Consider the following 13,308-nt stretch of genomic DNA (forward strand, 5'->3'; position numbering starts at 1 on the left):
TTCCAAACATCCATAGATACGGGGGTGGTGCCAGAGGACTGGAGAATTTCAAATATTACACCCTTGTTCAAGAAAGGGTGTAAGGATAAACCCAGCAACTATAGGCCAGTCAGTTTAACCTCAGTGGAGGGGAAACTTTTAGAAACGATAATCCCGAACAGAATTAACAGTCACTTGGACAAGTGTGGATTGATTAGGGAAAGCCAGCATGGATTTTTAATTTTTTTTTATTCGTTCATGGGATGTGGGCGTCGCTGGCGAGGCCAGCATTTATTGCCCATCCCTAATTGCCCTTGAGAAGGTGGTGGTGGTGAGCCACCTTCTTGAACCGCTGCAGTCCGTGTGGTGAAGGTTCTCCCACTGTGCTGTTAGGAAGGGAGTTCCAGGATTTTGACCCAGTGACGATGAAGGAACGGCGATATATTTCCAAGTCGGGATGGTGTGTGATTTGGAGGGGAATGTGCAGGTGGTGTTGTTCCCACGTGCATGCTGCCCTTGTCCTTCTAGGTGGTAGAGGCCGCAGGTCTGGGAGGTGCTGTCGAAGAAGCCTTGGCAAGTTGCTGCAGTGCACCCTGTGGATGTTACATACTGCAGCCACAGTGCGCCGGTGGTGAAGGGAGTGAATGTTTAGGGTGGTGGATGGGGTGACAATCAAGCGGGCTGCTTTGTCCTGGATGGTGTCAAGCTTCTTGAGTGTTGTTGGAGCTGCACTCATCCAGGCAAGTGGATAAAGGGGGCAGTACCAACATGGATACAGAATTGGCTAAGGGACAGGAAACAAAGAGTAGTGGTAGATGGTTGTTTTTCAGACTGGAGGGAGGTGTACAGTGGTGTTCCCCAGGGGTCAGTGCTGGGACCACTGCTTTTCTTGATATATATTAATGACTTGGACTTGGGTGTACAGGGCACAATTTCAAAATTTGCAGATGACACATAACTAGGAAAGGTGTGAACAGTGAGGAGGATAGTGATAGACTTCAAGAGGATATAGACAGGCTGGTGGCATGGGCAGACACGTGGCAGATGAAATTTAACACAGAAAAATGCGAAGTGATACATTTCAGTAGGAAGAACGAGGAGAGGCAATATAAACTAGAGGGTACAACTCTAAAAGGGGTACGGGAACAGAGAGATCTGGGGGTATATGTGTACAAATCGTTGAAGGTGGCAGGGCAGGTTGAGAAAGCGGTTAAAAAAGCATTCAGGATCTTGGGTTTTATAAATAGGGGCATAGAGTACAAAAGTATAGAAGTCATCATGAACCTTTATATAACACTGGTTCGGCCACATTAGGAGTATTGTGTCCAGTTTTGGGCACCGCACTTTAGAAAAGATGTGAAAGCGTTAGAGAGGGTGCAGAAAAGATTTACTAGAATGATTCCAGGGACGAGGGACTTCAGTTATGTGGATAGACTGGAGAAGCTGGAGTTGTTCTCCTTGGAACAGAGACGGTTGCGAGGAGATTTGATAGAGATATTCAAAATCATGAAGGGTCTAGACAGAGTAGATAGAGAAAAACTGTTCCCATTGGCGGAAGGGTTAAGAACCAGAAGTCATAGATTTAAGGTGATTGGCAAAAGATAGGCGACATGAGGAAAAACCTTTTTACGCTGCAAGTGGTTAGGATCTGGAATGCATTGCCCGAGGGGGTGGTGGAGGCAGATTCAATCATGGCTTTCAAAAGGGAACTGGATAAGTACTTGAAAGGAAAAAATTTGCAGGGCTACGGGGAAAGGGCGAGGGAGTGGGACTAGCTGGATTGTTTTTGCACATAGCCGGCGTGGACTCGATGGGCCGAATGGCCTCCTTCCATGCTATAACATTTCTATGATTCTATGATTCTTCTATGAAAATATTCTGGCCTCGAAATTCCAGGTCGTGAGTTGTGCTGGATCTGTGCCAATGGGTCAGGAGTTGCCCCAGCCCATGCTCTACAAAACTGAATTAACCAGAACTTCATGAATCGACTTATTTGCATATCCATTGAAGGATCTCCAGTGCAAACCACATAAAGCACAATGTGTTGGGGGTTCTTGGAAATTAGAATACAGCCTTTAATAAGCCAAGTCTGGCTGAAGATTGTAGCAGCAGGTAAGTGGGAAAGTGTTTGGATCACTGAATTAACTGTGAGGTAGCTGCACTGGATGATTTTATCCCATTTTCAAGAATATCTTCCACTGGAGGATTTGGTACAAACACTTGAAGCAGGGACAACAAAGGCAATACAAGGAGGAACAGAAGAGGAGCTCACAATTTCAGCGACACTAACCCCCCCATTGAGGAGAATGAACACAGGAGGGGTAGACTGCTTGGCATGCTTGGGAGGAAACATCAGAAAAATGTCTCTAATATCATGTGGAGAGAGGTGGCAGCGGCGCTGAGTGCCAACTTTCTCATCCCCAGAACAACAAACCAGTGCTGCAAGAGGTTCAATGACCTGATCAGGGCAGGCAAGGTAATACATCGGTCACTCTCCCTGTTCTTACTTGGGCACCCTGGGTGCCAGTACACTCTTCACCCTTTAAAATTAAGAACAACACAACAACCCTTTCACACCACTCTGGTTAAAGGGGACTCTAACTAGGGGTGTTACAGTATTATAACCATCTCCCCTAATAGCACTTAGAAACATAGAAACATAGAAAATAGAAGCAAGAGTAGGCCATTCGGCCCTTCGAGCCTGCTCCACCATTCAAAATGATCATGGCTGATCGTCTGTTCCCGCTTTCTCCTCATATTCCTTGATCCCTTTAGCATTAAGAAATATATCTATCTCCTTCTTGAATACATCTAATGACTTGGCCTCCACTGCCTTCTGTGGTAGAGAATTCCACAGGGTTCACCACCCTCTGAGTAAAGAAATTTCTCCTCATCTCGGTTCTAAATGGCATACCCTGTATCCTGAGACTGTGACCCCTGGTTCTGGACTCCCCAGCCATCGGGAACATCCTCCCTGCATCTAGTCTGTCTAGTCCTGTTAGAATTTTATATGTTTCGATGAGATCATCTCTCATTCTTCTAAACTCTAGTGAATATAGACCTAGTCGACCCAATCTCTCCTCATACGTCAGTCCTGCCATCCCAGGAATCAGTCTGGTAAACCTTCGTTGCACTCCCTCCATGGCAAGGACATGTTTCCTCAGATAAGGAGACCAAAACTGCTCACAATATTCCAGATGTGGTCTCACCAAGGCCCTGTACAACTGCAGTAAGACATCCCTGCTCCTGTACTCAAATCCTCACAATAATTCATTGTATGTGAAGCACATTTCTGATTACGAGGAATTTCTGACAAGACTGATAGATAAATACAAGTCTGTCTTTCTTTCTTCCTAATTTCAACCATACCATCTTCCCATTACAGGCTCTAAACTCATTCTGTGAGTCCAGTGTACTGGTCTTAACCACTTTTCCTGTCACTGCTACTGATCGCCCTCCTTCCAGTAAAACCTTCTCCATGTCTTTTCCAAACACAACTTTAAAACCCCACCCTCCTTTTAACACAGTTACACTACGACATTTCTTGCATCATCTGCTCAATGCCACCTAGGAAACAGTCCTGAATTGCCACCCTTCACCTAATTCACTCAATCTTGTTGCAGGAGAAACTTGTGCACAATGTTCATGAGAGGCAGGGCACCAGAGAAGGCATCCTCGACATCAAGCGGCTCACCCTCTACTAGGAGCAGGCCGTGGAGCTGACTGGGAGGCACTTCACTCTTGCCATGGGAGATGTTGAAGTTGGGGTGCCTACACACCCACACAGTTGCCATGGCACCCTTAAAAGCAGCACACAGCCACGAGCTTCCTCCCCTCCCCCATGTCCCTAATTCCAACTAATCACGTTTTCTTAGCTAGCACCCTCCTTTCCTGTAGATGCACCACAGAAATGGAGGGGAAGAGGAGGAAGATGATGATGAGGAGGAGGAGCAGGAGACACAGAACTTCTTCCTCGTTGAATCATAGAATCATAGAAAGTTATGGCACAGGAGGCCATTCGGCCCATCATGTCCGTGCTGGTCAAAAAAGAGCTATCCAGCTTAATCCCATTTTCCAGCGCTTGATCCGTAGCCCTGTAGGTCATGGCACTTCAAGTGCACATCCAAATACTCTTGAAATGAGTTGAGGGTTTCTGCCTCTACCACCTTTTCAGGCGACAACGCAAAATCGTCGAGCAGAAATTGATAGCCAAGTTCCGCACCCATGAGGACGGCCTCAACCGGGATCTTGGGTTCATGTCACGCTACACGTTACCCCACCAACGAACAAATGTTATCTGTTTTTAATATAATGGGTCATTTGCTGGCTCTCTCTGCCTTCCGGATGTTTCTGCCTCTCTCTGTTTTTTTTTCTCTGTTTTTTTTTTCCCTGTTTGTTTTTTTGTTGAATGTGTATTCGGGGGTTCTGCAGGTGACACCTCTCTGTCTGAACACGGTGATTGCCTTGGCAACGGGCAGTTGCAGGGGCAGTCTGTAAACACCATGTATTGTTCTATATGTATAAATGCGTAGGCTTCAAGGAGGTCCTGAAACATTTACCTGAGGAAGGAGGAAGTCTCCGAAAGCTTGTGAATTTAAAATAAAATTGCTGGACTATAACTTGGTGTTGTAAAATTGTTTACAATTGTCAACCCCAGTCCATCACCGGCATCTCCACATCATGACCTTTTCAGGCAGTGAGTTCCAGACCTTCACCACCCTCTGGGTGAAAACATTTCTCCTCAGCTCCCCTCTAATCCTTTTAAATCTACGCCCCCTGATCACTGACCCTTCTGGTAAGGGAAATAGGTCCTCCCTATCCACTCTATATAGGCCCCTCATAATTTTATACACCTCAATTAAATCTCCCCTCAGCCTCCTTTGTTCCAAAGAAAACAAACCCAACCTATCCAATCTTTTCTCATAGCTAAAATTCTCCATCCCTGGCAATATCCATGTAAATCTCCTCTGTACCCTCTCTAGTGCAATCACATCTTTTCTGTAATGTAGTGACTAGAACTGTACGTAGTACTCAAGCAGTGGCCTAACTAGTGTTTTCTACAGTTTTAGCATAACCTCCCTGCTCTTATATTCTATGCCTTGGCTAATAAAGGAAAGTATCCTATATGCCTTCTTGACCACCTTATCTACCTGTCCTGCAATCTTCAGGGATCTGTGTACATGCACTCCAAGGTCCCTCTGTTCCTCTACACCTCTCAGTATCCTCCCATTTATTATGTATTCCCCTGCCTTGTTTGCCCTCCCCAAATGCATCACCTCACACTTCTCCAGATTTAATTCAATTTGCCACTTTTCTGCCCACCTGACCAGTTGATTGATATCTTCCTGCAGTTTACAGCTTTCCTCCTCACTATCAAGACTATGAGGATGTCAAATCAATGAATAGGATGATGAAGAGGGAGAGGAAATCGAGCTCAACCCCACCCATGACATCAAGGCAGCATTTGACCGAATGTGGCACCAAGGAGCCCTAGTAAAATTGAAGTCAATGGGAATCAGGGAGAAAACTCTCCAGTGGCTGGAGCCATACCTAGCACAAAAGGAAGATGGTAGTGGTTGTTGGAGACCAATCATCTCAGCCCCAGGACATTGCTGCAGGAGTTTCTCAGGGCAGTGTCCTAGGCCCAACCATCTTCAGCTGCTTCATCAATGACCTTCCCTCCATCATAAGGTCAGAAATGGGGATGTTCGCTGATGATTGCACAGTGTTCAGTTCCATTCGCAACCCCTCAAATAATGAAGCAGTCCAAGCCCGCATGCAGCAAGACCTGGACAACATCCAGGCTTGGGCTCATAAGTGGCAAGTAACATTCGCGCCAGATAAGTGCCAGGCAATGACCATCTCCAACATGAGAGAGTCTAACCATCTCCCCTTGACATTCAACGGCATTACCATCGCCGAATCCCCCCCCATCAACATCCTGGGGGTCACCATTGACCAGAAACTTAACTGGACCAGCCATATAAATCCTGTGACTACAAGAGCAGGTCAGAGGCTGGGTATTCTGCGGCGAGTGACTCACCTCCTGACTCCCCAAAGCCTTTCCACCATCTACAAGGCACAAGTCAGGAGTGAGTTGGAATACTCTCCACTTGCTTGGATGAGTGCAGCTCCAACAACACTCAAGAAGCTCGACACCATCCAAGATAAAGCAGCCCGCTTGATTGGCACCCCATCCACCACCCTAAACATTCACTCCCTTCACCACCGGCGCACAGTGGCTGCAATGTGTACCATCCACAGGATGCACTGCAGCAACTCGCCAAGGCTTCTTCGACAGCACCTCCCAAACCCGCGACCTCTACCACCTAGAAGGACAAGAGCAGCAGGCACATGGGAACAACACCACCTGCACATTCCCCTCCAAGTCACACACCATCCCGACTTGGAAATATATCGCCGTTCCTTCATCGTCGCTGGGTCAAAATCCTGGAACTTCCTTCCCAACAGCATTGTGGGAGAACCGTCACCACATGGACTGCAGCGGTTCAAGAAGGCGGTTCACCACCACCTTCTCAAGGGCAATTAGGGATGGGCAATAAATGCCAGCCTCACTAGCGTCGCCCACATCCCATGAACGAATAAAAAAAAATGAGTCCCTCAACCAACATCCTGTCCTTTGTTCTTCTCCCACAACCCCCTTGATCTCACCCCCTGTGTTACTTGCTTTTTCACTCCCAGCTCAGGTGGGAGGGGGGTGGCGGGAGAGTGAGATTATACATTATTAATGAAGATAAGGTGATTTATAGACAATGAGGGAACTGAAGGAGTGGGGAGTGGGTGAGGATGTACCACCCTCCCAGCAGAGACAACAAGAAGGCTTCCATGGCTTTGGAATTGTGGGACCCAAATCTCATTGGTATTTACTAAACAAAAGGATATTCGAAGAGCATGACACCTACGTGCAGGCCCTTAAGTCAGTATCCAAGGATGTGCAGAAACTGACAGCTGTGATGGGAGTCTATAGCCATCATTTGAAGCAACATTAGGGAAGCTGTTCCTTTCTTGCAGATGTCAATGGAGCGTGTAAGAAAAAATGTCAAAATACTGCAGATGTTGACTTGGCTAATAAAGTAAAGTATCCCGTATGCCTTCTTAACCACCTTAACAACCTGTCCTGCTACCTTCAGGGATCTGTGGACATGCACATCCTCCCATTTATTGTGCATTCCCTTACCTTGTTTGCCCTCCACAAATGCATCACTTCACACTTCTCCGGATTGAATTCCATTTGCCACTTTTCTGCCCAGGTATGACAGGTAAGCTGGAGAACACTTGCTGGTGGGGTGAAAGATGGACAAGTAAGGGTGGGGGGTAAGAACAGAAGCACAGGAAATAGGACGGTCTCAGTCGAGGGCCCTGTCTATGTACCAGGTCCAACCTATTTCCAATGCTTCTGCCTTTTCCCTTCCTCCCCCTCAGAACCTCATTTTCCACCCTACCAGTCTCCGCATTTCACATATCATCTTCCCATCTTCCCACCGCCTGGAAGTACATTTTCCCATCCCCTCCCCTCTCAGCTTTCCAAAGGGACTGATCCTTCTGAGATACCCTGGTTCCTTCTTCCATCACTCCTACCCCCGAATCTATGTAAACACAGGAGATGCAATACCCACCCATTCACCTTCTTTCACAGCACTATCCAGTTCCCCAAACACTCCTTCCAAGTGTGACAGCAATTTATGTGTACTTCCTCCAACCTAGTATACTGTATTTGTTGCTTACAGTGCGATCTCCTCAACATCTGGAGCACTAAATGCAGATTAGGCAGCTGTTTTGCTGATACCTCCATTCCATCCAGAAGTGCCACCACAACCGCCCTGTTGCTTTCCACTTCATTTCTTCGTCCTACTCCCACTCTGACTCTGACCTACTCCACTGTCCCAATGAAACTCAAAGCAAGCTCAAAGAGCAGCATCTTATCTTTCTGCCAGACGTTCTGGCCATAAAAATTGACTTTAACAACTTCAGTCCTTAACTATAGCTCCCATTTTCTCTCTAGCAGGATGTACTGGCAGTATGGGGTGGTTGTACAGCGTTTTAGGGGATGGGGAAGCAGCGGGGTTGGTGCTGGGGTTGGTGACACCCCCCTCAGAGCACCGTGCTGGCCGGGTGTCTGCACCCTTAGTGTCGACCTACTTTTTTCTTCGTCCAGGCTTCTCTGCCAATAGAGTTGGCTATTTGCCGGTTTTTCATGTTTCCCTTTTACCAGCTTATCCCACATCCCTTTAGTTGTTCTCACACTCTCTGTCTCAAATATGTCTTTTAACCATCTCTTGTTTTCCAGTTAAACACTTTGCAGGTCATTGTATTTCCTGTGTGTGTGTATTTGTGTTTTACCCCTCCCCCTTCCCCTTGTTCTGTTCCTTTTTAAATGCTGGTTATCTGTAATACCTTCCAGTTCTGACGAAGGGTGCAAGCCTGAAACCTTTCAGGATCTGGTGGCTGTCATTGGACCGGCCAGCCCACTGATCAGTGGGGACACCGATCCAGGGCCCAGTCCAATGGCAGTGTCTGGTACAGAGCTGCCTTAGTCTGCCATCTCTCAGTAGCACATACTAGGCTCCCAGCCTTCCCCCTCACACAGAATACCAGTGGCACACAAAAATTGACAACAGACCGACTGGGTACAAGCCCTCGAGATGCACCCAGCAGCATCTCCCTCTCAGGAGCAAGCTGCCATGAGAGGAGGACCCACCTTACTCCCAGTAAGCAGTAATGGCTGCTATTTTTGTAATATAGCAGCAGCCAGCCATCTCTCACAATATTGGCCCTCAGGTTCCATCTAGTAGAAGCACTAGAATAAGAGAAAGAACGGCGCAATTAGACACCAAGTGGAAGCACAATGTTAGGTAATAGTAGGTTGGCTTCTGTTCTTGGAATTTGTTGTATTAAAGGGAATTGTGCACTTCTATTGTGCACTGTTATTCATAGAGATTCTATTCATATAGGGAAAGGTGCACTTGTTTTGTGCTGATGTATTAAATCAGGTAATTATTATTGGTGTAGTCATGTAGCGGCAAAGAGGTTTGATGTATTGTAATGTTCTAGGATGGGTACTGGATTGAAGGATTGGCCCTTTATTTGAAAGTGGGGGAGAAGGAGTTACGGTAGTGGTGACAAAGGTAGACTGCTTAAACAGAAAAGAAGACTTCAGTGATCAGTTGTGCTCTGATGCCTCCTGCAGCAATTACTGACTGAGGAGTCCTCCATGTGACAGTCATCCTGATGCTCTTCTCCATGTACTTCTGCCTTCAAACAGCTGGGACTACCTCCCCAGGAAAGCCCATGTCCAGATCTTTTTAGACAGTCAAGTTGTGCAAGGCACAGCAGGCTAAAACACTGCAAGACACACAAAGTGGAGCAAAGGCATACCCATAGGAAATCTCATACCTGCTCTTGTGAAGTACTAACTGGGTAGGGCAGGGGGACAAAATCTTCCAATGGTCTCTCACTGCCACAGGCAGTTAGAAACACGTCCAAGGCTGTGCAGGCAAAAAACAAAATTTGTTCGCAGCTGCAGATTTTGCTACTCAAACATTCAGCAATCTTCAGGCTCAAAAACTGCTTACTTCTGCCAGCCTCGGCTGATTTCTGGCAACAACTGCACGTTATGATTCTCATTCTAACTTAATCTCGTTTAGAAAATTTGGGGATTGATTTTGGGGTAGAAAACTGGAAAAAACAACATCTGACCCAATTTGCTGCACAGGAAAAGTACTTGCCCCAATTTTATGCTAACAAAATGCAGAAAACGGAATGGAATTTCTGAGCCTATATATTGCAAAATCAATAAAAAGTGAGAAAAAATCATCACAGCCACGATGATTGCTATCAGAACTAATATGGATAACAAAGCATGCTATGTGAAGAATATATTTTAAAATACACAGTTCTGACTTGCAAGCTATAGATATCTTACTTAAAGTAATAATTTACATTGAAACAGATCTCAGAACTTTCTTATTAATATATAAACAATGTTGCAGATAAGAAACACAAGCATTTGGGAGGGAACCTACCTAGTACTCACAGCATACATCCAGACATTGTTTGCAGGCAGATGAGAAGTGGAGCAAACTATCAACCTTCTTATATGCAGCAGCAGAGGGGCAGTTCTCGCAATATGCAAACTTTAATGCGCAGCCAAGATCAAGATAGCAGGTATGCAGTTAGTATGGTTTGAATTCTATGTTCAGAATTGCTTCATAATTAATGTATTTTATGGAATATAAGTTGCAGACTCTAATTAATTTTTCCAGAGTACAACTTGTATTCTGTAAATGGACAACAGCCCGTCCATCAGAGCAGTCTTACCAGACTGAAGCTTTGCTTATTTAATGACTGTCAATGTAACTGTCAATCTAATAAGGTACCCTCGTTTGTTCATTGAAAAATTAAATGTAAATGCATTCAAAAATGAAATTGCAATACCATTCTGTGCATCTTAGAAAAAAACTTTAACAAAAGGTCTCAACAAAAGCCTGAGAAGCAATTCATTTTGAAATTGAAAGAAATGTTGAACATTTTTCATTTGAATTATGTTTCTTTTAAATATACAAAGAGTACTTTCTTTTCTAAAATAATAAAATTATTATGGAGGGATATAGAAAATCACACTTCACTTGAATTCCCAAATCCACATCAATATTTATGGCTGCTCACAGAGTGGCACCTACTAAATGTTATATATCAATATTTTTAGTTCGACAAAATGGATCCAATCAGTAGTTTTTTGTTTTGAGTATTGGATTTTGAGAGTGTAGTAAAACATATTTAGAAGTTATTTAATTCCACATGCAATGATAATTAAGTAGGACACATATATATATAATTTAATGGCATTATTGCCATATTATTTAGGTCCCAGATTAGTAACTATCACCTATTTTCAAAATAACAGAATTATGAGAGAAGCATTCCAGTAAAAGTATGCTACAACATGCGGCTTTGTATTCAATATTACCTCCCCAGATTATATAAATAATACACCACTGTGATTTATTTTATTTTGCTTTGTCTGTGGGAATTGGTTCAATTTGATGATTTAGTTGTGCATATTCAATACATGTAGTTCAGAGATGAGCCTGAATTAAATGATAATGCAGTATGTTCTAATTAAAATTAGGACATTTTAGATTAAATTTTTTAAAAATTGCTCATAAACTTGGATTAAATTGAAGAGCGGATTCAAATCTTTGTCAAAGCAGTTTGTTTTGAAATGTTTACTTCTATATAATCCATTGTCATACTAATTGGACACTTAAGATAATACAATTAAAATAGTTTAGGCACAGCTTACTCTGGAAAAGATACTATTTTTACTTAATCCAATGCTGCTATTAATTTTAAAGGAACAAATTATAGATGATTGTTGCAAAATTAGTTCAAACATTTCTGTAGCATATTATTTCCTTTCATCAAAAATTTTGCATTCTCTGAATATTCAAGACGACTTTGTTTTTTTAAATGATAAACAATAATTTATGAACATTAATTCATTAGCTGAGCTTTTTAATTCATGAAAAGTGAAACTGATTGCTGATGGAAAGGTTTCTTCCAGGGTACACAACAATAGTGCTCCAAAGCCATCTCGAATGTGACAAATTCAAGAGCTGGAAGGAAAGCAATACGGTCAGCTATGTATTCCTTTCTGAAGAGGGAGGTGAACAACTTTCGACAAGCACCATTTGTCCTTTAACTTTATACGTAGTTCATGATACATCCATTCAGGCATTTACTTTCAAATATATTTTACATTTCTAGGGATTAGTAATTTTCTCCTCCAAAATAACATTGTAGTATTTTGTAAACACTCTATAAACCTATTTAAAACACAGTGGTTGTTTTATTTATTCCTGCATTGCTTGTCAGTTTCGTCTTAACACTCAGGTATACTGAATTTAACATTTTGGATGAATTGAGTATCATGTAAATTGTCTAACTTTAAAAGACTTACTTCAAAACAAAGTTGGTACATACCACAACCCTCTCACAGAGGTAAGGATATTTGAGATAAATTTATTTAACATGCCAATAGTAATACTACACAAATTAAATACCATCTATTGTGTGCATTGGTACATTACTTAACAAGAACTGGCTTTAAAAAGATAATTTTTCTGAGAATTTTGTTGACATAACTTTCATCCATCAAAGAAATTTGATTTAGGTGGGGTGTAGACTTTATTTACTTTTATAATTCAGTCTGAATTAAAATGCTGGTGATTCACATCACATCTTATATGAGCAACGATAACTCATGCTGAGCTAATACAATAGCACATAGAATTTTGTGTAAAATACTCAATTGAAACAACGTTGGTTGACTGTCGAATGTTATTATATCATGCTGCAAATTGAAGCAATTATAAAATGTATTACTTTTATTGGTTACTATGTATAGATAACTTAAGGTTTATGTTGAACTAGTTTCAGCAAACATTTACAGTTCTGCATTCTTGTTAACATTAGGGATCATTAACAAATAATTGATATTGCTCAGTACAGTCTATTACATGAAGTACTGTAGTAGTTTTTGATAAACTAGTTATTTACTTGCATTCTACAATATATTATTTTAAATGCCCTGTAAATGTAATCCTGTATTAATTCAGATGTACAGAGATGGATTTAGAGCTGCATTTTAAAAAGATAGCTTACATTAACCTTTTTAATCACAATTTATTGTGTATGTTTTCAAGTGTGCCTTGACTATGTTTTAAAAAAAACTTTGTTCTATGTTTCTCAAAAAATTGCAAAAAACATATTTGTAAATATTATATTTTTTGTATCCCTAATTTGTATTTCTGTTGCAAGTTGTTCCACAGTAACAGAGTAAAAGTTATTGAACTTTAGTACAAAATTGAAACTATCAAATGTCCTTTACATTCTATTGCATTTTTTAACTTTAGAACTAAATTACATGCTATGAATATTGTAATTTCAAAGAATACCACAAGATGTCCTCATTGTCCAGTCAAACGTGCCCAGTTATTTCACTGGATCATATTCACAGAGTATTACCCACACCCAGGGGCGTTCCTTTTGTATCAATTCTAAAATTTTCTTTTCTTCAGAATTCAACTTTGAAATGCAAACCGTGTAGATGGCTATCACTGGAAATACAATTTAATAGTAATATATCTACACCTAGGCATATGGTGGGTCTTGCTGAATTTCATCTATTTTTATTTGAAATAGTTTTTTTTTATCCCCATGCAACATCTAATGTCAGATGGAAAATCACTTAGAAGCACAGCACTACCTTTCAGGATCATTTAGTTACAAAATGTATTTGGAATGAAT

The 13,308-nt window shown here is 42.3% G+C and overlaps 1 protein-coding gene across 2 annotated transcripts in view; it reads left to right on the forward strand.

Annotated features, from left to right (window-relative positions):
• Positions 1-12,710, forward strand: part of lrrc9 (leucine rich repeat containing 9) — a 171,368-nt gene extending 158,658 nt beyond the window's left edge. Inside the window, exons 32-33 of one of the 2 annotated variants that reach the window (XM_067991890.1) lie at positions 9,990-10,164; positions 11,564-11,684. In XM_067991890.1, the coding sequence (XP_067847991.1) occupies positions 9,990-10,164; positions 11,564-11,603 (215 nt within the window). In that variant the 3' untranslated portion in view covers positions 11,604-11,684. Of the gene's footprint in view, positions 1-9,989; positions 10,165-11,563 lie in introns of both variants that reach the window. The other variant, XM_067991891.1, reaches the window with a different exon arrangement.
• The last annotated feature ends 598 nt before the right edge of the window (positions 12,711-13,308 follow it).

The sequence above is a fragment of the Heptranchias perlo genome, chromosome 10 (assembly GCF_035084215.1).
Source record: "Heptranchias perlo isolate sHepPer1 chromosome 10, sHepPer1.hap1, whole genome shotgun sequence".
NCBI lineage: Eukaryota > Metazoa > Chordata > Chondrichthyes > Hexanchiformes > Hexanchidae > Heptranchias > Heptranchias perlo.